The sequence below is a fragment of the Trypanosoma conorhini genome, assembly GCF_003719485.1.
Source record: "Trypanosoma conorhini strain 025E chromosome Unknown Tco_14.4_contig_00146, whole genome shotgun sequence".
Lineage (NCBI taxonomy): Eukaryota > Euglenozoa > Kinetoplastea > Trypanosomatida > Trypanosomatidae > Trypanosoma > Trypanosoma conorhini.
The window spans coordinates 13,045-34,032 of NW_021704237.1; the positions used below are offsets into that span (position 1 = coordinate 13,045).

Here is a 20,988-nt window from a genome sequence, read left to right on the forward strand (position 1 = left end):
CGAGCGCGGGTGTGCCGTTGTGTGGTGCTCCCTTGCGCCTTGCACCTGCTTGGAGGACGCGATCATCTGCCCGTTCTTTTCTTCGCCTGTTTGCTTGCGTGCAGGTGTAGGGAGCTCTTTTGCAGTAACAGCAGTGAAGGCAGGGGAAGAAAAAGGATAGGGAAAACACAGAAGAAAAAAAAAACAGCGGTGAGGTGGGCAGGAAGGAGGAATACAAAGTAATACAGCAACAAGAGGAAGAACAACAGGTGCGGTAGCGTTTGGCAGAACACCCTGCTCCGTTCGTTCCATTCGTTTTTTTTTCTCATTTTATTCTTCTTTTCCCTCTTTGCTTGCCTGCCTTGTTTCCTCGAATTGCTCCGCTTTTGACCATTTTTTTTGTTCTGTGCGTGTGGCAACACGCACGTGGCAGTTGCACCGACACCAACAGCAGGAGACAAGAGGAGTAAAACGGGAGGGGAACGCCACAGCATGCGCCGCGCGACTGCATTCTCATTGCCGACCGGCGTTGCCATCGGCGCCGCGGGCGCTGTCCGTTTCTGTAGTGCCGCGGCCACCGCCTCCGCCGCCCCATCGACGCCGCCGCCGCCGAGCTCGGCACCGGGGCGGACGCTCATCCGCAACATGCGCCCGCGGGAGCTGATGCGGGAGCTCGACAACTACATCATTGGCCAGAACGACGCAAAGAAGGCGGTAGCGGTGGCGCTGCGCAATCGCTGGCGACGCCACCAAGTGGGCCCGGAGCTACGCGAGGAAATCGCTCCCAAGAACATCCTCATGATAGGCCCGACCGGCGTTGGAAAGACGGAAATTGCCCGGCGTCTGGCAAAGCTGGTGGATGCGCCGTTTGTGAAGGTGGAGGCGACCAAATTTACGGAGGTGGGCTTCCATGGCCGAGATGTGGAGAGCATCATCGAGGACCTCTACAAGGCCTCCCTGACGCAAACAAAACAGAATCTCATGCGCCAAAACGAGGCTGTGGCGCGACAGAAGGCGGAGGACCGTATTTTGAAGGCGCTGGCTGGGGTATCGGATGGGTTTCGCGAGCACCTTCGCTCCGGTGCCCTGGACGACATCGAGGTGATGGTGGAGCTGCAGGAGAAGGCTCCCAAGCCAAAGACGGCGGCGGGTGAAGGTGTGTTTATTGCCATTGACCTCCCCGGCGCACTGGGCGCTGCGCAGACTCGGACGGTGAAGAAGGTGCTAAAGATTAAGGACGCCCTTCCTGCCGTGCAGCAGGAGGAGCTTGAGAAGATGGTTGACACGGAGGACGTTTCCGCGGAGGCCTTGCGGGCGTGCGAGGAGGACGGCATCGTCGTCATTGACGAGATCGACAAGATTGTCACGGCCTCTGGGGGGTACAAGGGGCACCAGGCCTCTGCGGAGGGGGTCCAGCAGGACCTGCTCCCCCTTGTTGAGGGCACAACCGTCTCCACCAAGTTTAATGTGCAAATAAAGACGGATAAAATTCTCTTTATCTGCAGTGGTGCCTTTCATAGCGTCAAGCCCTCCGACATGTTGGCGGAGCTCCAAGGACGCCTTCCCATTCGTGTGGAGCTGAAGCCGCTCACCTCCGAGGATTTCCACCGCATCATAACAGAGCCCAAGTACAACCTCATCAAGCAACACGTTGCCATGATGGAAACGGAGGGCGTCAAGCTTGTCTTTACGGAGGACGCCCTCTGGGAGATCGCCAATGTTGCCGCCCACATTAACTCCACTGTGCAGAACATTGGCGCACGCCGTCTCATCACGATTACAGAGAAGGTTGTTGAGGAAATCAGTTTCGATGGTCCTGACAGGAAGGGTGAGACGTTTGTCATCGACGCGGCGTACGTGAATAAGGCCGTAGAAAACATGGTAAAGAAGGTGGATATCAAGAAGTTCCTGCTTTAGACAGCTATGCCTGTCTGTTTCTATCTATCTTTCTCTATATATCTCTCTGTATGTAACGACGTGTGTGCATGTGTGTGTGTGTGGGTGGGTGGATGGTTGGGTCTATATGCCTGCACGGACGCACTCACCCACCACTTGCCACACGCGCCTCACCACCGCAAGTGTTGTGCGCAGCGACGAGGGGAGCAAAGGAAAAGGGAGAGGAAGCAGAGCGGCGGCGGTTTTTTTCCTGGGGCCCCACTGCGAAATGGACCGAGGTGCATGCCTGCCGCACACCGGGCGACCTCCCTCCCTCGCCCATTATTTACGCCTGTGCGTGTGAGTGCTGTGTGCGGTGTGCCGTGGGGCACACACGCGGGTCCCCTGGACGCGAGGAGAATGCAGAGTGCGGCAGGAGGGGCGACTGACGCCGTCGAGAGCTGGAGGCGACTGTGGGGGAGAGGAGGAGGAGGAGGAGGGAGTAGGGCAGACAGGGACGAGGGAGAGAGAGAGAGAAGGAGAGCGAAACTAAAATGAGAAGAACAACGAAAAAAGAGTAGAAAGAACGACAGAAGTCGCCAAGACACACACACTCACACACTCACACAAGGAAACAAGAAAAAAAAAAGGAACGCACGCAGAGAGAGAGAGGAAAATGAATGAAGGAAACAAAAAAAAATAAAAACAACAACTTCAGAGTACGTCGTGGGGGACAAGGAAGCGGGGGGCGAAACAGCCCTTCATCCACATGAACGGGAAAGCACACGCCACGACAAGACGCCGTGCATGCTAGATGGAATTTTCCCTGTCGCCAGGTTATATATTTATGTGTTTGTGGTTTTGTTTCTGGGTGCGTGGTGTGTGTGCGTTTTTTTTTATAGGCACCACCACCACCACCACCGTCGTGCATGCGTCTGCGTGTTTGTGCGCCTTTTCCTTTTGGGGGTTTGTTTTGTTTTTAGTTCTTTTTGGTGTGTTTGTGCCTTTCCCATTTGCCGCGGCAAGCTGCTTCCCATCCCTTGTGCACAGTGCGGGTGGGTGCGCGGCAACTGACCACTGCGACGCGTGTGGCGAGACCGACCGCGGCGCGTTGGGTCTCTTTTACGGTTCGTTGTTGTTGTATTTTGGGTTTGCTCGGTTGCCGCCGACACTTGTCTCTGGGATGTGATGTGAGTCTTCTTCGCCGTGCCGCGCGTTCTTTTATTTATTTACTTTTCGTTTCGTTGTGCGGGCGATTGCTGTTTTGCTCTTGTCTGGCTCCGACCATTCCGTCGGCCGCACACACACGCTGCGGCGCACAAACCCGCGTGCCTCCGCGGCCGTGCTTGCTGTGATGCTCCTCGCCTCGCTGCCCCCTCGCTCCGCACGCGCTCTCGCTGCAGCACCGCACCAGTCACTAGGGAAAAGTCGCCGACGGGCGTGGCACACACACATACACACACACACGCACACGCAGAGAGGGAGAGAGGGAGAAGGAGAGACGTATAGTTTTACGGGACGCGTAGGGGGCGGAAAGGGGTGACGGCCGCAGGAAGTGCAGCAGCGAGGCGAGAATGCGGTCGACGGCGCTGTGGCGGTACAAGATGCCGAAAAACATGGGCGTCGCACCGCGCTTTGACGTGTGGAATGAGTCGCACGAGCCCTGGCAGCACATGAAGCGGATGGGCCGTCTGGTGGGCACCGGCTTTTACATTCCGCCGGAGTGGTACAATCACTTTCGCATGTTTCCGCCAATCAACCACAACTTCCAGCAGGAGAAGACGCTCAACCCGCGCAACGCGAGCGAGCCAACGCAGGACGACGCGGGGTCGCTGGGCCCAGAGCGGGTCGCCCTCCGCGACGAGCTGGCGCGGAAGAGTCGGTTGGTGGCGTCGGAGGGGATGCGGTACTACAACATTTTTTGGGTCCGCAAGCCGCTGGACCGGATGGAGAAGGAGTACTACGAGCTCAAGCGGAGGGGCGTTGCCCACAGCGAGGCCATCAAGAAGGTGCTCGAGGGCTTTTACAATGACTTGGCGGTGAAGAAGCGGGTGGCCGCGGTTCAGGCGGAGGAGGCAAAGTTGTCGGGGCGGTTTATTACCATGCGGGAGGCCACTGTTGTGCTGAACGTCCTTGCGCAGCTGCACCGGGAGCAGCTGACGCCGCACCAGGTGACGCTGCTGGCGAAGGAGCAGCGGGAGGCCGCGGCGTCGGCGAGCGGACTCACGGCAACGGTGTCGCGCGTGTCGGCCCCAGCGTCGGGTGCGGAGACGGAGGCGGCCGCACCGAAAGAGTCGGGCTCCGGTGAGGCGCTCTCGGCGGATTCGCTGGCGAGCATGTTGGAAGATGACCACGTGGGCAGCACCGGGACGCAGTACCATGTAGAGGTGAAGCACAGCGCGCACGACAGTGTGAAGCAGCTGCAGGAGGAGTCCACCGACAACACCGGCTCACCGGATTGGTACACCGGGGCCTCGCCCGTGTACGGCGGCTCCGCGCAGTGAGGACCCCCTGACGATTTGCACTGCGTCATCGGTGAAATATGGACGTCGTGTGTGTGGTTGCTTGTCTTCTTGAAAAAAAAAACAATGCACATGCCTTATATATGGCTTGACACATTTCCCACACCCATTACAATTACACATGCACTTCTTCTTTTCTTGTTGTTGTTTTTTTCTTTCCTTTCTCTTCCTTGTTTCCCCCCCTGTTTCCTCTGCTGCTACCTCTCTTTGCGTCGCTTCTGCTTGACGGTTCAGTAGGTGGAAGCAGCTCATGTCGTCATGCATCGATCCCGCCACTGGCTTGCCATTCGCAGTCGTGCCTGATGCGCTGCGGGCCGCATACGGCTTTGTCGACGGCTGCGCTGCTTATTACTGTGCACAAGCAGAGCAGTTTGTCTTGGCGGCGGGCAACGAAAGCCGGCAAGAGCCCGTTGTGGTGCTTCTCACGCGCGATGCCCTCTACCTTGGGGACGAGCAGGGAGGGATTTACCGGCGCGTGGAGCTCACGAACATCTGCCGTCTCGTGGCGAACGGCGATCTCCCCTCAGTCAACGACCCCGAACGGTCGCGGAATCCTTTCACGGCGTTTGTGCTTAGCGGCCAACAGGAGCCAAGCGATATCGTTTTGGCCGGTCGCCCGGGCCACGTGGCCGCGCTGATTGCGCTGCGGCTGCTGTCGTCGCGCGAGCGCGCCGTTCCGATGCACACGTGCGCCGTTGATGGGTGTCACTCTCTGCCGCAGGGGGCTGTGCGGCTCCCGCCGCCCCGCACACCCGTCGCGGGCCCGCAGGAGCAGCAGGCGCTGCGCGAAAGCATCCCGGCACGCGGCGGGGCGGATGCGTTGCCTGTCGGCGTCTGCAGGGGGCAGTTTGTGGCGACGCTCGCCCGCGTGGCGGATGAGGAGCGGAGAGCGACGGCGACCTCCGACGGCGTCGCCACGGGGATGTGGGTGCCAGTTGCCGTTCGGCGCTGCTTCCCGCCCTTCAAGGACGTGCTGCTCTTTTGGGGTGGGCGCGTGAAGTTCCACGGCGAGACTCTGCGGGAGGCGTCGGAGGCCGTCCTCTTCGTCACCGCGGCGCAGGTCGTGGTGGTGCAGGAACAGCAACCCGTGCGCGTCCTGCCGTTGCACGCCATTTCAGTCATTCTCGTTCACCGCATCGACGGTGCGCTAAGGCGGCGCCTCACCTTCTTAGTTTCGGGCCTGAGTGATGTGGAGATCTGCGTTCAAACACATGTGCACGACAATGAGCGGTTGCTCGCGCAGCTGCACAGCGCCCTCCGCGCCGTCGATCCAACCAACTTGCCCCCCATTAGGCCCATCACAAGTACGAAGGGGTTGAGGCTGCGGGTGAGGCCAAGGAAGGGGCAGAAGACACCCACCGTTGTGCTGCCGCCGTCGTCAGAGAGTGTGCGATACCGCAATTTTGTCTTTGATTGCGTGCAGGATATCCTGCGGGAGTGTGAACCATCGCGAGAGCATACAGCCGCTGCGCTTGTTGAGCACTACTTTGGGAGAGAGTTGGAGTTGCTCGGCCTCCTCTACAGTACCTACCCCGAATACGCTGTGCGGCAGGAGCGTCGCGCAGGACCCAAATATCGTGAGCGGCTGCTGGCGTTCTGTGCAAAGTACCTTCCCGATAGCGTTGGCATCGTCGACGAGGTCCTCTACAGTTACAAGACGCGTGAGGAGGAGCTCTTTCGTCGGCTTGTGCAGCGGTACGGCCCGGAGCCCCGGGAGGCGCCGGTGCCGCTGGAAAGGAACCGCACAACCCTGACGCCGGAGGAGGTCCGGAGGGCGCTGGTGAATTTTTACCGTCACTACGAGCCAAGGAAGATTGCCGACGTTGACGCCATCATGGCGCTCTACCGCGAGCGGGAGCAGCTGCTCTTTGACCGACTCACACAACTCTACGGCCCCATGCCGCCTGACCAGGACTCCGCCTCGCCGCCGGCACAGCCCGCGTTGCCGCCTCCGCCGACCTCCTCCCACTCGGCCCCCTCTCCGCCGTGCGAGGATGAAGCTGTGGGCCGCCCTTCGTGGCTTCAGCGGGTAGAGGCCTTTCTCGCCCGCTACGTACCCGAACGCAGTGGGGAGGCTGAGACGTTGCTCCAGAGATTCGCCGGATCTGAGGAGGCTCTCCTCTACGGCCTTGAGAAGAAATACGGCCCTGAACCCGTGATTGCCACACGGCGCAATCGCGCGCGCGTTGCGGCGTTCTTTGTGCGTGCGGGCTTGCCAGAGCCTGACGAGGCGGAGATTGACGAGGCGATTCACTCCTTCTGCGGCGGTGAAGAGGACTTTTTCTTTCAACTTGAGCAGCAGTACGGCGCGGAGAAGCCGTTGCGGTTCCCACCGGGGCCCCAAGACGTCACCGCGGCGGAGTTTGCAAAGGTGGACCTTCGGACCGAAATTCCCTTTGTGGAGGTGCCGGAGCCGCTGCAGCCTCTCTTCCCCAGTTTCTGTGGCAGGGCCGCACTCCTTTGGTTTGGCCGCGTGCTTCACTGGGAGCAACCGGCAGCGCCGACGCTGCGCTGCGCCTACCTCACCTCCTCGCACATTTATGTGGGCAACTCTGAAGCCGACACCGCGCGCTGTGCCGCGCTGGAACTGGTAGAAGCGGTGTACATAAATTCGAGGCGCGAGCGCAAAGACATGCCCCCGTGCATGCTGATTCGTGTACAGGGGGAGCATGATCTTTTCTTTGCGTTTGCCTGCGACGACGAGGGGCACCAGCTGCTCTCAGCGCTCACAAGCACACTGACGCAGTACCACTTTGGCAGCCGCTGCCGTGTGATTGCGTGCGCCAGCTTCACCGATCCTGGAATTCAGGTTGACTGCTTGCGTCGACCGACGCACATCAACCGTGTTGCAGCCGTCGTGCGGCGACCCCGCACTACGTCATCTGTGTGCATCCGCGACACCAACAATAACAGGGCTGTCCATTCTAATATTGACGAGTACGATGTCCACGCCCTCCGCCTGCTGAAACAGCAGGAGTGTGAAGTGCGTAGCAGGCTCCACGATGCTCTAATTGTAAAGTATGACGAGGGTCAGCAGGTGGCGTTGCAACAGGACGCCGCTCTCGTTAACCACAGGTGGGACATTATTCGCCCGTTGGCAACGAAGCAGAAGGAGGTGTTTGGCACTGTGCCTTCGCGGCCCGTTGCTGGAGGCGGCATCGCCAGCGACGCCCAGCCGGCAATGGGGCACCGACCTGCGCGGCTACAGGGGTTTCAAGTGGTCGCCGGTGTCCCGTCGCATACAGATAAACTCAATCCACTGCAGCGGGCGCAGTACATGAAATTTTCCCCTAATGGAACGTACGGCCTGGGCGTGAAAGGCAGTCGGTGCAGTGGCACCCCGACGGGGCTCACGGCGACGCCGGAGAGCAGCGCCGCACGTTTGTTGGCGCGTTTCCCTGAGGGTCCGGCTGCAAACCCCGCCCATGAAGTTTCCTATCGGCCCTCCATCATCAGGGACGATGGGCTTGTGGGCGAATAGGGGGGCGGGACGCGATGGGAGGAGGCGACTGCGTTGTTTTGCCCGCCGTGGCCTGGCAACGTGCACTTACTATTATTTTTATTTTTTACTTTCCCTCTACAACTATTATATTGAGCCCTGCTGCGTATCGCTGTGCGTGCGTGTGTGTGTGCTTTTTTTTTTTACTTCTCTCGCCATATCGAGGTGTGTACCGTAGTGACTTACTTCCGTTTTGCGTATCTTTTTTTTTTTTCGGTTTCTCTGCGCACCATTTGGGGCAAAGACGCGTTTGAGGCACATCTCGGCTTAAAAAAAAACATGAGCTTGGCGCCTGTGTTTTGTTGCTTTGTTTCCCGCCGAACTCTTCCCTCATCTTTCCTCGTTACAGGCTGTGCGCAGATAGATAGATAGATAGATAGATATCTAGTACTTAATACATGCGTGGCTGCATGTATGCAGCCAAGGTACCACACACCCACTTCTGCGTCCTCGAGTCACAGCGGCGGGAAGCCCGATAGCCCTGCCGCAGAGTCACGCGATGCTGTCGACTCAACGCTGAGTTCGTTTGCCTCCCGCATGCTTCTGCATGTTCTTTCCGGCCGTGTGCTGGAGACGCAGCTCGACGAGGGCCTGGCGGAGTTGCTGGGGGGCGAAGACTCCGCGGGCCTCGGCAGCGATGACGGCTCCGACAACTACGACTTTGGCGACGTGGTGAACGCCACTTCCTCAACGGCGGTTTCGGTCACGCCGTCCATGTCGCTCTCCTCCATCGCTCGCGCTGAGCGGATGCTGCAGAAGAGTGTGCCGTTTGTCAACGGCGGGCGTCACATTGCGCTCACGAAGGAGGACGTGAGACGCATTCGCGACAAGGAGCTGCTGCGTTTTTTGGAGGCGAACTCCGCCATGTTCGTCAAGTACCTCCAGCGCCGGGGCGAAGATGCACCCGCGGAGGCCGAGGCCGAGGCGTCGCCGCCGCCAACCGGCGAGGAACGGGGGGAGTCGATTGACATTGAACAGGAGCTGGACACACTGAACCAGAGGATCGCGACGTTCATCACGGCCTTTGACAACGATGGGGGGGAGTATCACATATGCGTGGACGGCGAGGGCAAAGTCCTCGTGCCGGTGACCGCGGACGAGGATGAAGATGAAGATGAAGAAGAAGAGCGACTCAGCGCCGGGGCGGCTGCCGCGGAGGAGAGGGAGCAGGCGGCGGCGGTGGTGGACGAGGCCTCCGTGCGCGTTGCAGGGGCCGCCGAGGAGGATGCGGGGCGGCGTGAGAGCGACGAGGGCAACGTGGCGGCAACTGCGCCCAGCGAGCGGACGGAGTTGCGTGCTGCGAAGGCGGTGGTGGTGGCGGCGGCGGCCGGTGACACCCCGCGCCCGCGGGGGCGTCTCGGTCGCAGCGTGCGCGTGCGTTCGCCGCCCCCCGCCGTGCCTCCGATGGCGCTGCCCGCGCCCCCAACGCCCCCGCAGCAGCCCCAACCGCTTGAAAAGCCGAGGGAGGCGAAGAAGGCCGCGGCGGGGGCACGGCGGCGTCCGCTGCCGACAGCAAAACCGCCGTCGCTACCGGTGCGAGGCGTCGGTCTCAACGGGGAGCAGAACCAACGGATTGAGGAGATCTTGCGCACGGATTTTGCAAAAGAGCCGTCACCTTACGCGATGCCAACGGAGCGGCTCGCGGCGCTGGAGGAGCGACTGCGGTGGTTTCAGGAGGTCCGCGGCCCACTTTGCGCTGACGAGAACGGCGCCACCACCGACGACGGCGACTGCGGCAATTGCGACGAGGAGGCTTCCCTGTCACCGCTGGGACAGCAAGCAAGTGGGCAGCAACCGCACGTAGAGAAAACAGCTCGCGAGCTTGGCGATGCGTATATGCGTGAGGCCCGTGAGCAACGAATATTTCGGTCTCGAATGCGCTCGATCAACGCGCGGCTCTCGCAATTGCATGATTCGCTGCGGATGGAGGCGTTGTGCCCGGCGGCGGGGGTGGAGCGAATTGCCGGTGTGCCACGCCCTGCTTGGTCGCGCGATGTGCCTCCGCCGTTGAGCGAAAGTGAAATCTCCGCCCTCCTGGAGGACGCACGCCGCGAGAACGCCGTTGCGGTGGAAAAGGGCGAGCCGCCGGCATCGCACGGCGGCGACAGAGATGTCGCCTACCTGCAGGAGAAGCTGCAACTCGCACTCCGCCGGGCCGAGTCACTCTTGGCGCCGCCGTCCGCTTCCCCTCCGCCAGTGCCGTGAGGGGCCAAGCAGGAGGAGGTGCCGTCGTGGCGTTCCCCCCACCCTCCCCTCCCCTCCCCTCCTGTCGGATGTGATTTCTCTCTCGTATCTCGCTTCCCTCCCACTTTTCCGTCTTGTTTTTTTTTTCTCGTATTTGTGCGTCGCCTCCACTGGTCAGTTGTGGCTTCTGCGGGCAACCGCCGCCGGGCGCCTTTGCTCTGGACCCGCTTCTCTCCCACGCTCTCCATTGCCGCCGCAGTCACCGCCCAACAAACCCACGCGGACGCCGCCTCAGACAAAGCAAACACAATATATATATATATATTTTTTGTTTTGCACGGAAAAGAAAAAAGGAAAAGTGAAAAGAAAAAAAGGAGGGGGCGCGTGGGAAACAATAACGTCAACGCAAAGAAACAAAGTTATTGGCAGGGTTTTATCTTAATTCTATTATTACCAGTTTTTTTTTTCCTATAACACCTACCAAAATGATCACCGTGGCGCCAGGCCCACTTTGTCTTGCGAGAAAGGAGACGTGGGAGCCGTCGGTGTTCCGGCCCCCCGCACGCTTCACAAAGACCGCGCCACCGTCCAACGGGGCCGTGGCGCTCTTGCCACGGCCGTGGTACTCGGGAAGCGGTGCAACTCCAGAATCGACCCCAAAGGAGCCCCGTTTGGTGCCGCCGCCAGCGCTAGGGCAGTCGGCGTGTCTGGAACCCGCGCTTGACTCTGACACTTTGCCCCCTGTGAGCAGCAGCAGCAGTTTCCCTTGGCTAAGCGCGGAAGTGAGCATCTTCTCCCACGCCTTTACGGCGGACGCAACCAAGACGAGGGTTTACCCTGTGGAAATGTTTCTTTCAGCCCGACGCGATGCGGCCCACACACCGTACGGCGTGCTTCGCTGGGTGGTGCGGCAGTACTTGCGGGTTCCGTCGCTAAAGGTTCCTGTCCACCTTCAGCTCTCACTGCATGAGGCGACGGAGCACGACGATGGCCCTAAACGTGGGACGCTCGGCTGCAGTCTGAAGGGCGGCAGGTCACGTGCGAAACCTGTTCGACTCACTCACCACAAGGTGATGTCGATTCTCAGTCGCATTACACGAGCCAAGTACGATGTTCTTATGGAGGAACTGATGCTGCTCCCGCTGCGGCAGGTGGAGGACGCGGAGTTGTTGGAGATTTGCAAGATTGTCTTTGAAAAGGCCGTGCAGGAGCCTGCGTACTGCGGCCTTTACGCGCGCCTTGCGCAAGACATCTGCGCCGTGAAGGATGGCGAGCGCGACTCGGAGTCGCGCGACCAAAGTTTCTCACGACGATTCCGTCGCATGTTAATTGCGTCGTGCGAGGAACAGTTTCATCGCCCCTTGCAACTCTCCGCGGATGAACTGGTCGACCGCACGACGGGGGCACCGTTGAGCGAGGAGGAGGTGGAGGGAAAGCGCAGTCGATTGAAGGGTCGCCTCGTTGGCAACATTCGTTTTGTCGCGGAACTCTTCAAGATCGGTTTTGTTACAGAGCGCGTCATTGACGACATCATCCGCATCCTTGTGAAGGACTATTCGCCCGATGAGCCCACCGCCAAGGAGGAGGCGGTGTTTGAGGTCTTTCAGACGCTGCTGCGCCACACGGGGGCAGTGCTGAAGAAGAAAATGCCGAAACTCCTCGCACAGGCGCTGGGCATTGCGAAGTCCATTGAGTTGTCGCACCCCAAACCGCGGGTGGTGTTCCTGATGATGGACCTAAGTGACTTGAACCGGGCGAATGGGTGGGTGGCAGCGGAGTTGGTGCAGCGGCACGTGCAGCATCCAAAGGCCGGCAGAGGCGCGAGCGCCATCGCTGCACTCAAGGAAAAAGAGCCCAGTGTCGTCTCCCCAACGTCTCCAGGTTCTCTGGCCTCACCACAGGAGCGAAAGTCGGTGAGTAAGCCACCGGAGCTTAGCGTGAGGGCCCCGCCACTACAGCACCTCGTTGGGGAGGATCAGAGCGGAGGGAGTCAAAATCAATTAAACACGCATAAGCCCCGCGGCCACAGCAAGGATGTTAGCAGGGAGGATGGAAATGGCAACGGCTCCTGCAGTATTAACAGTAATGGCAACACCAGTAATAATAAGAACACCAGTGATATGATCCAATCTCCGCCTCAAACGAAGGAGCGGGGCTCTCGTGGACAGCATCAACCCTACGGCCAGCTTGTCCTTACGCATCTTGCCAGTGGAAGCACTGAGAATCGTTTCAATAGCAGTATGGATTCCTTACAACTCAACAGCCCCTTAACTCCTGTTTGTTTGGGACCGGACTCTGGGGTTCAACCCCAGGCGGATATGCGACCACATCACATCGGCGCGAGTCTCGCACACGCCGCAAGTGACGGGCCAGGATCTCCATGTGGAAGCTTCAGCAACACAACGCTTACTGACACGACGGTAAATATCAAGGATGTCACGGAGCAGTTGATGAGCCTTTTTCGCAACGGTGAGGAGACAGCGGCCGTGTCCATGTTGCGGGGCATGGAGCTGAAAAACGTGGTGGTATGCCTTACCTGGTGGTTGCGCCTTGCAACTACCAGGACGTCTTCATTTGAGGACCGCAAAAAAGTGCCATCGCTTCTTTCCGCCTTGCTAAGTAATTGTGGCGGTGCGTATGATGCGAGGACTCTCTTTTCAACAATCTTGGAGTGGATTCGCTTTGATGTGGAAAAGGGCGAATACGACAATTGTCCACGCATGTTTGAAAACATGGCACAGATGATTCTCCACTGCCACCTCCCCTGCAATGATGCGTTGCCGCACGTGGATAAGGTGCGTAACATGATGCAGTGCGGCCTCTTTAACGTGCTCTTGCGGGAGCTAACGATAAGCGGAGGGACGGATCAGATGGTGACGGTGGTAAAGAGCTGTTACCCTGTCAGCCTGCAGCTGCTAAACAATCTGCATGATCCTGACGATGAGCGGCAGATCTTGCGCATTGCGGCTCAGAATCGCTTTCGGCTGCTTCCATACTTGTTGAGCGTGAGCTCGGGAACGAGCAACGCGATGCCCGGGACACCATCTATGCGTCCACGGGGGCCACCGTCGCCGTCGTTCTCGCTACGCAGCAGCCCACTCGGGGACTCCTTCGCAAGCACCGGGCACTACGACCCACTGGCGCAGTGTTTGGTGTTTGCGCGTGTCTCAGAGGACCCTGAGTTTGTGCTGTTTCGCAAGATTCGCGACGCGGCGGCGGAAGCGGGTGCTTTCTCCCCGGCGACGCCACCGCGGTGGCGCGACGAGGCCGTCCAATTGGCGTTGAGTCCTCTGGGCAACAACTCCACTGTGTGCGAGTTGATTGCGGTGATGCGGGTGGTGGGCGCCGTGCTTGCGTGCTCCTGCGTGTCCGGAAACAACGACCGCATGCTGGCCTCAAGCGCCGATGTGGATTACGTCGTGGACGCGATACTCAGCAAGCGGCCCGGCATTCTCTACCAGGGGGCCGTGGCAATGGAGCTTATCATGTACCATACACAGACGCTTAACGACGTGGCGGAGGCGTCCAAGGCGGACGCCATGCGGCTTCGCCCGCTCAAGCGCATGTTTGACAACTGGTGCGCGCACGACATTATGCATCGCGCCGCCGTGCTTGAGCTGCTCGACGCTCTTGAATGTGCGGGAGATCGTTTCAGCGTTTACTCGGCGTACCACGATAATGTTGCGGATGTGGCGTGGCAGCTTACACTGCGGCACCTGCGCGGCTACTGAGCCCCTCGCGTTATTTCCACAAGTCCCGGGAGTGGCGAAAGGCCGTAGCAAAAACTTCTCATGTTTTTTTTTTCATTTGTCTTGTACAATAAGTGTGTGTAGTTATTTGTTTATTCTGTGCGCGTGCGGTGCCACGTTTGCTTGACGAGTCTGCGGCTGGGTCCAACCACGACAAACAACACGCACGCACGCACAGTGCGGTAAAGGGACGTAGAAGAGGTGGGGGGTGGACGGAGGCGCAGGGGCGGGGTAAGTGGGGTAACACGCACAAAAAAAAACATGAAAATAAGAGGGATACCGTTGCGGCGTGCACGTATGTATTTATTTGCGCACACGCACGGACGCACATATTACGTACACACAAAATGCAGCCGCGCCCGACGGCGGGCTGCGGATGATTGCAGGAGGTGGTAGGGAGCTCCTCCGCCGTGGGAGGCGAACCGCAACCAGCAGTAACAAACGAAAGAGAAAAAAGAAAAAGCGTCGTACTATTTTCCATTGGCACAACAGGAACGGCGTGGCGGGGGAGGCATAAGCGGAACGACAAGCATAAAAATAACAATCGTGAAAACAAGAACGGAGAAAAGAAAACGAAAAGCGAGGTCATCCAACGGTACGTGAATTACCGCGAAGAGTGGGGGACGGACCAGATTTACATTCGCTCCCCCAGGAGGTACTGCAAGCAGCAAAAATTTTTGGTGCTGGCCTTGGCGGTGGGAGGGGGGGAGGGGGGGGATATGCGGCGGAGTAAAATGGTTACACGTGCACACGCAAGTCTTATCTATATCTATCACTATATATCTACATTGATGTATAAGTAAACTTATCGAAGGCACACATTATGGTGCAGTGTGGGTAACATGCGATAATAAAAGTGTAAACCGGGAGGGAGTTGGTGTGCAAGGGGAAACTTCTCCTCCTTCCCCACACGCACAAATTCTGCAGGAAGAAGCGAGTGGGCAAAAAAAAAAGGATGGGATGGGGTGGGGTGGGGTGTACAATAAAGGGATACAGGAAACATAGAATACAGCAAGCGCAAAGGGGATTGAGGAATTGTTTTTTTTTTTTCATGTTGTCGTATCTTTTTGTTTCTAAATGAGTGCGAGGCAACGAGTTTCATTGTTTGCTTCTCGGCATGAGCATATATTTTTATTTATCCCTCCCACTTTGCCTACTCCCTTCCCGAGTGCGGGCAGGCTGGATGTCGTGCATCTGTTCTGTACGGGCTTTGCGTGCATGCGCCTGTTCCTCTCCTTCTTACTCAAGGCAATAGGCTCTTGGTTCGTTTTCTTTTTGTTTTTAGTCGGCGTCCTTCATCCCAGTGCCTGCCTGTGCGCTGGCCTCCTCGGAGCCTCACTGCCCTTTCCCAAACACGGACGCTGCTAGGGGATGCAGGCGGGGAGGAGGCGAAGGGAATCGAACAACGACAACAGCAAAAAGAAGGATGTGGTTGCACGCCCTGCTTGAGAGAGGAGCCCGCAGTCTGGCGGAGGGTAAGCCACGGCGGTGCCGAGTGCTCTTTCACGTTGCACATTTGCTCCGCTTTGACGCGTGGCGGGCGTTGATGAGAACTGGTCTCTCCTTCAGTACGGGAAGGGAAGCTGAAGTGGCGCGAGCTTTGGTGAGTAGGCTTTTTTGCGCCGAAGGAGGCAACTCCAAGGCAGGCTGGAGATGGGTTATGTGGTGGTGTTTAGATGTGCAGACGAATACATCTTATGCTTGAGGTGTGCGACTGTGGCGCTGGGAGGCGTCGTTCCCGTTTGGTCTTCCCCGCGGAAGCACAGGGCCCTGGCCTTCTCTGGCTCTTAGGCACAGACGTGACGTGTGAGGGGTGACAAGCAGCACTCTGGACACTCAACGTGAAGAGAGGTGGGAGGTACGGCGCGCCACCCTCGCACGAGCATTGTTCAAGGAGAGCTGACATGCTTGCGACAAAACTTTCAGCCTGCGTTGGAGTTAACTGGTGCGTATAAGGGGTTTCCTTCTGTACACTGGTAGGCATATGGCATATACGTATATATGTATGTTGTTCATGCATTTACCCCTTTTAAATATGTGATATTTGCATCGCTGTCGCTATTTGTATCTGAGGGGGCGGACGAGGGAGAGAGGTGGCTCATATTGGTTTCGTTTCAAGTCCCTTTGTTCTTGTTGTCGTTGTTGGTTCTTTATCCTTGTCTCCTTGACTTGTCTGCAGGTAGCCCGTTTTTTTTTTTTGCTTAACTCTAGCAGTTTCAAATGGTGCGTTTCGTCTCCGCCTTCGCCCCCGGTATTGTTACTGGCGGCCTTGTGGGCGCTGCGTCAAGCGCGGCCGCGTGGGCAAAGCGCCCATCCCCGCCGGCTGCAGCGGAGTGTGCGTCCCCCAAGTCAACCTTCACGCCAGACGAGTTTCACCCATTCAAACTGCTTTCATCGCGGTACGAGTCGCATGACACTCGGCGGCTTTACTTCGCTCTCGAGAGCGCCGAGTCGACCTTCTCCGTGCCTGTCGCGTCGTGTATCGTCGCCAAGCTGACAGACGTCGATGGGAAGGACGTGCTGCAGCCCTTCACCCCCATCACCGCGAACAACACCAAGGGGCACTTTGAGATTATCGTCAAGAAGCGGCCAAGGGACAAGATGGGTGCACTTCTCTTTCAGTTACAGCCCGGGGAGGAGCTGTTGGTCAAAGGGCCCTTTGAGAAATTTGCCTACAAACCAAACATGTGGAAGAGCGTAGGCATGCTTGCTGGTGGGACAGGTGTAGCTCCCATGTATCAACTGCTGCAGGCGATTTTGATGAACCCAAAGGATCGGACACATGTCTCGTTGGTGTACGCAAATGAGCAGCGCCGTGACATTCTCCTGGCGAACGAACTCTCGACCCTGCAGAAGACCTACAACAATTTCAATCTCTACCTCACACTTATGGAGGTGCCGCATCGCTGGTTGGGTGGTATTGGGTGCATCAATGATGCCATGATTCGTACTTTTATGCCAAAGCCCGGCGAAAAGCACACAAAGATCCTTGTAGCGGGACCGCCGTCTATGTTAGCGGAACTAGCAGGAGACAAGGTATTTGCTGAGGGAAAGGCTCCAGAGCAAGGACCGCTCCTGGGGCTTCTTAAGAGTTTGGGGTACACAGAAGAACAGGTGTTTAAATACTGATACCTTGATGCAGCGGCACATTGGGAAAACAACTGCGGCAGCGAAATTTATGGACCTGCACCCAAGACACTTTAAAAGTTGGTCGCGGCAGTAGCGGCAGAAGTAGTGGTAGGCGCCCGCTGTTACTGCGAATAAGCTCAGCAGAGATTACCAAGAAAGAAAAAAAAACAAAAAAAACAAGGGGCTGGGGGGAAAAAAAGCGGGGCCAACAAGTAACTTGCGTTCCTTTAGGGACTGCGTGTGCGCCTATTTGTGGCCTGGGTTAGTGAGCGGGGGGGACACAGATTACCTGGAGCGGCGCCTGGGCAGCACACATACCCACACGAGCGCAGCATTGAGGGATGGCTGTGGTGGCGTTGGTGAGAGGAGGAGGAATAGAAAGAAAAATGCACCACCGAGCGTAGAGGGAGTAGGCGGGGTCGAGTAGGGGTTAGAGGGCTCCTCCCTGTACAGATGGGGTAGTGATTGTTGTGTAATTATGTGTCTTTTTTCTTTCCTTGTTTGTTTTTTTGTTTTGTTCCTCACTTGTTGATGCCTTACTTCGTTTATAGATATTTATGTTGTACTGGTGTGTTGTTTTTTTTCTTGTTGCCTCTTCCTGTACCGCGGTGCTGCTCGCTGCATGGAGTGCCGGGAAGGTGTGTGCGTGGCAAGGTGAGAAGTGGCGGTGTGCGAGGGCCACGCGAGGCAGCGGCTGGTGCCTCTTCAGAGTGCGTCTCTCGGCTTGGGCTGCGCGCGTCACTCTTCGCGTTGCTTCGCCCGCCCTTTACCGAGTTTATTTTACGGCGTTCTTGCCTTCTGGCCTTCCACGCTCTGCTTCTTTTCGCTTTGAGCTGGCGGTTCACCTCAGACGTGAAGCTCCTCTTTCTTTTTTTTTATTGTTGTTGATTTCTTTGTCATTTTTGGCTCCGCCCCCTTCGCAAGTTCCACGCGGCGACGCTGTCAGGCCCGAACACGAATCATCGGAGGTACGAATGAAATGCACTTTTGCTGCCACGAAGCGAGTGAGAAGTAAAAGCCGTGTGGTTCTCTCTGTATGTATTTCTTTCCCTCCCCTCCCTCTCCTCTCGCTATTTCTAAACATGAAACTACGTGGGCCGCTGCCTGCGCGTCTCTACGTGCAGTTCTATGGCCCCTACTTCCCTGCTCCGTATGATTTGCCCTTTACTTTTGGGGGGATTTTGTTTTTTCCTTTTCAAAATAAAATTATTACTTCTTTTTTTTAGACAACCGTGGCTTTCTTTTTTCTTTTTTTTCCCTCCCCCTTCTCCGTGTGTGTGTGCGTGTGTGTGTGCCTTGCAGCGGCGAAGGTGGCGGCGGTACTGAGCAATAGCTAATTTACATCTTTGTACTTAATTAACTCGCGCCATGAAAAAGGGGTAAAGGAAGTGACGGAGGCACCGTACACGCAGAAGTTGGAGGACCTCGATGGTGGTGAGTTTGTTCCGACGGTGAAGTCGTACAATAACGAGCATTTCCTGCAGAGTTCGCAGGGGCGGCTTATTCGCATTCTGTGCGAGTTTGAAGAGCCCGCGGGCCGGCTGCGGAGGCACAAGGTGCGGTCTACCGTGCTCGTCTTCGGGAGTGCGCGGGCGATGACGGCGGAGGAGCACAAACGTACCATGCAGAAGCACGAGGCGTCCCTCGCTGTGGCCCAAAACGACGAGGCAAAGGCAAAGGCCGAACGGGAGCTGCACCGTTTACAGAGAATGCAGTGGACGTGTGAGTGGGTGGACAAGGTGCGGGAGTTGTCGCGCTTGATTGCCGAATTTGCTGTCACTCACCGGAAGCTCATCAACGCCTCGTTTACGCACATACCGGACTACTTCCGCCCGACCCTAAGTGAGGTGAACAAGGACCTCTCCAGCCCGCCTTCGGGGGATGACTTCCTCGACCTTGTAGTCACAACCGGCGGTGGCCCTGGCTTCATGGAGGCCGCGAACAAGGGGGCGGCGTCCGTGGAGGGTTCCGCAACGATGGGAATGGGCATTTCCCTCCCCTTCGAGAAGGGCCTTAACCGATACATCACTCAGGACCTCGCATTTGAGTTTCACTACTTCTTTACACGCAAGTTTTGGATGATGTACTCCTGTCGCGCCATTGTTGTTGCACCAGGTGGGCTTGGAACGCTGGACGAACTCTTCGAGTTGCTCACCCTGCGTCAAACAGGGAAGATTCCGGAACTCCCCATCGTTCTATTCTGCAGCAAGTTCTGGAAGACGGTCGTTAACTGGGAGGCACTTTTGGAGTTTGGCACGGTCTCAAGGGAAGACGTCGATACGCTTTGCTTTGCCGATACTGCCCAAGAGGCGGTAGAATTCATTAAGAACTTTTTTTGGCGCAAGCGTAAATTCCTCTGGATCCATGCTCTTTCTTTGGATGACGGAGCAGTTCACTGTCGGTGTATTTGTGCGTGTGTGGTGGTGTGGTCCTTGTGGGGACCAAGCATAAAACTTTCCCTTGCAGCCCGTACAAAAAAAATATTCCTGGATAAGCAACAACGGGCAAATAAACAAACAAACAAATGCAGAAAAAGTAAACAAGTGTTTAAGTGGATTGTTCTATACTGCCCTCTGTGCCTCTCTGTAACTCCTCATCCGTTTTTTTTGGGGCTTCTTCTTTGTACATACATAAATGTGTTTATTCCCAAGTTTTGTTTTTTTGTTTGCCGAAGAATATATATATATATATCTGTGTATATCTGTCTGCTTTCCCGCTCTTTTTATCTGCGTTTGCGTGCGTGTGGCTTCACGGCAAATAAAAAATCCCGTCGAATGCATCCGTATTTGGTCCCTGGTAGTTTCCTGCGGACCATTCCCAACTGGCGTGGGAGGCGGCTGGTGCTGCGGCGCCGGGGCACCACGCCTGCTTGCGCCTCTGTTGCGCTGCCGGTTGGCGTCTGGGTTGTGTGCGCCGCGTGTTCCGTGCTGCGCCGTGCTTAATGTTGCGGGAATGGCCGCGCTGCAGAGGTCGCGCGGTAGCTCGGGCAGGGGTGGGGTGTGCTCAGGGCGCAAAGGGCGACAACGCAGTGGCTGTTGCGAGAATTTCTACTTTCGGCGACGTGTGTGCGGGCGCCGTCTGCGTCGGGTGCGCAGAGTCGATCACTGGCGCGGTAAAGGGGCGGGGGGAGTAGCGGCGGGCTGCTCTCGCGAGAAGTGGCCGCAACGGCGTCGGTGTGTGCGGTTGCCTACGGCCCAGTCGGGGCGTCCACAGAGTTCTGTCGCCTCCCCTCACCGTGCGCGGCTCGTTGCCGCTGGGGTGGGGGACTCCGGCAAAGTGTGGGCGTGCCGAGGCATGTCTGTGCGCCACGCCTTGGTGAGTTTTGCGGCGTTCTGTGCGCGGCCCAGCCGGCGCGGGGCGGCGGGGAGCGTTGACCTCCAGGGGGGCGGATTCCGGGTCGGCCGCGCCCGGAGCTTCGCTGGCGGTGCGTGCCGCCGCTGCATGTGCCCGCCGCTGCTTGTTCTATGCCGAGTCCGTCGTCACGGCCCGCGCGGGCCCACTGCCGCGCGGGGGAGTCGTGCGGCGGCGCACGCAGTGGCGGAGGTGCGCCTCGAGCTGCTCGGGCGGCTGGCCGGGCTTCGCAGGAGGGAAGGTAGTTACGCGCTTCCGCTCGGCCGGAAGTGCGCCGGGCGTCCGGTTGTGGCTGGCACGGCGCGGAAGAGGCCGGGGGCGCCCCGTCGAAGGGTGTCGTGGCGCCTCGCCGTGGGCGCCGCCCGGTGCGGAGGTGGCGAAGGAAGAAGCCAGCGAGGCTGGGAGGGAAGAGTCCTGCGGTGGAGAGCCCTCGCTGCCCGCCGTGCGGCTCCAAAGGCGCGTCGCGCGTCGTCCCCGCCGCCCGGTGCGGGGGTGGCTGGGGCGTCGTCCTTCGCCTGGAGCCGCGCCTACGTGCCGGCGCTTTGCCTTGAACGCGCGGCGCGCAACCGCTCCCCATAGGAGGGGGAGGGGCCGATTCCTTCGCCGCCGCGTTTCCGCCTCGCGGCCGGGCGGGGAGAGTGCGGGCGTGGCGGGGCGGGCCTCGCTCCCGGTGGCGCCCGGCCGGCCCCTGCCAGGGGCA

At 58.2% G+C, this 20,988-nt stretch overlaps 8 protein-coding genes across 8 annotated transcripts, besides 15 other annotated features; all 8 read left to right on the forward strand.

Annotated features, from left to right (window-relative positions):
* Positions 1 to 471: 471 nt before the first annotated feature.
* Positions 472 to 1,896, forward strand: Tco025E_03295 (putative heat shock protein HslVU, ATPase subunit HslU; the record flags this gene model as incomplete). The annotated part of the gene is made up of 1 exon (XM_029370215.1): positions 472 to 1,896. One exon carries the CDS (start codon positions 472 to 474, stop codon positions 1,894 to 1,896), a length of 1,425 nt encoding a protein of 474 aa, XP_029229610.1.
* Positions 1,897 to 1,915: 19 nt separating this feature from the next.
* Positions 1,916 to 1,944: a microsatellite.
* A 12-nt stretch (positions 1,945 to 1,956) lies between these two features.
* Positions 1,957 to 1,998: a microsatellite.
* A 334-nt stretch (positions 1,999 to 2,332) lies between these two features.
* Positions 2,333 to 2,440: a sequence feature (GA-rich).
* Positions 2,441 to 2,458: 18 nt separating this feature from the next.
* Positions 2,459 to 2,483: a microsatellite.
* Positions 2,484 to 2,702: 219 nt separating this feature from the next.
* Positions 2,703 to 2,744: a microsatellite.
* Positions 2,745 to 2,757: 13 nt separating this feature from the next.
* Positions 2,758 to 2,776: a microsatellite.
* A 522-nt stretch (positions 2,777 to 3,298) lies between these two features.
* Positions 3,299 to 3,330: a microsatellite.
* Positions 3,330 to 3,356: a sequence feature (GA-rich).
* A 72-nt stretch (positions 3,357 to 3,428) lies between these two features.
* Positions 3,429 to 4,358, forward strand: Tco025E_03296 (uncharacterized protein; the record flags this gene model as incomplete). Its single annotated transcript, XM_029370216.1, has 1 exon — positions 3,429 to 4,358. One exon carries the CDS (start codon positions 3,429 to 3,431, stop codon positions 4,356 to 4,358), a length of 930 nt encoding a protein of 309 aa, XP_029229611.1.
* Positions 4,359 to 4,626: 268 nt separating this feature from the next.
* On the forward strand, positions 4,627 to 7,857 carry Tco025E_03297 (uncharacterized protein; the record flags this gene model as incomplete). The annotated part of the gene is made up of 1 exon (XM_029370217.1): positions 4,627 to 7,857. One exon carries the CDS (start codon positions 4,627 to 4,629, stop codon positions 7,855 to 7,857), a length of 3,231 nt encoding a protein of 1,076 aa, XP_029229612.1.
* A 376-nt stretch (positions 7,858 to 8,233) lies between these two features.
* Positions 8,234 to 8,258: a microsatellite.
* Positions 8,259 to 8,289: 31 nt separating this feature from the next.
* On the forward strand, positions 8,290 to 10,080 carry Tco025E_03298 (kinectin; the record flags this gene model as incomplete). The annotated part of the gene is made up of 1 exon (XM_029370218.1): positions 8,290 to 10,080. The coding sequence occupies one exon, from the start codon at positions 8,290 to 8,292 to the stop codon at positions 10,078 to 10,080; it is 1,791 nt and encodes a 596-aa protein (XP_029229613.1).
* Positions 10,081 to 10,113: 33 nt separating this feature from the next.
* Positions 10,114 to 10,142: a microsatellite.
* A 402-nt stretch (positions 10,143 to 10,544) lies between these two features.
* Positions 10,545 to 13,790, forward strand: Tco025E_03299 (putative eukaryotic initiation factor 4a; the record flags this gene model as incomplete). The annotated part of the gene is made up of 1 exon (XM_029370219.1): positions 10,545 to 13,790. The coding sequence occupies one exon, from the start codon at positions 10,545 to 10,547 to the stop codon at positions 13,788 to 13,790; it is 3,246 nt and encodes a 1,081-aa protein (XP_029229614.1).
* A 775-nt stretch (positions 13,791 to 14,565) lies between these two features.
* Positions 14,566 to 14,597: a microsatellite.
* A 1,431-nt stretch (positions 14,598 to 16,028) lies between these two features.
* Tco025E_03300 (putative NADH-cytochrome b5 reductase) lies at positions 16,029 to 16,937 on the forward strand (the record flags this gene model as incomplete). Its single annotated transcript, XM_029370220.1, has 1 exon — positions 16,029 to 16,937. The coding sequence occupies one exon, from the start codon at positions 16,029 to 16,031 to the stop codon at positions 16,935 to 16,937; it is 909 nt and encodes a 302-aa protein (XP_029229615.1).
* Positions 16,938 to 17,089: 152 nt separating this feature from the next.
* Positions 17,090 to 17,117: a sequence feature (A-rich).
* Positions 17,118 to 17,399: 282 nt separating this feature from the next.
* Positions 17,400 to 17,456: a microsatellite.
* Positions 17,457 to 18,208: 752 nt separating this feature from the next.
* Positions 18,209 to 18,231: a microsatellite.
* Positions 18,232 to 18,532: 301 nt separating this feature from the next.
* Tco025E_03301 (lysine decarboxylase domain-containing protein) lies at positions 18,533 to 19,879 on the forward strand (the record flags this gene model as incomplete). The annotated part of the gene is made up of 1 exon (XM_029370221.1): positions 18,533 to 19,879. The coding sequence occupies one exon, from the start codon at positions 18,533 to 18,535 to the stop codon at positions 19,877 to 19,879; it is 1,347 nt and encodes a 448-aa protein (XP_029229616.1).
* Positions 19,880 to 19,889: 10 nt separating this feature from the next.
* Tco025E_03302 (uncharacterized protein) lies at positions 19,890 to 20,867 on the forward strand (the record flags this gene model as incomplete). Its single annotated transcript, XM_029370222.1, has 1 exon — positions 19,890 to 20,867. The coding sequence occupies one exon, from the start codon at positions 19,890 to 19,892 to the stop codon at positions 20,865 to 20,867; it is 978 nt and encodes a 325-aa protein (XP_029229617.1).
* Positions 20,868 to 20,909: 42 nt separating this feature from the next.
* Positions 20,910 to 20,948: a microsatellite.
* The last annotated feature ends 40 nt before the right edge of the window (positions 20,949 to 20,988 follow it).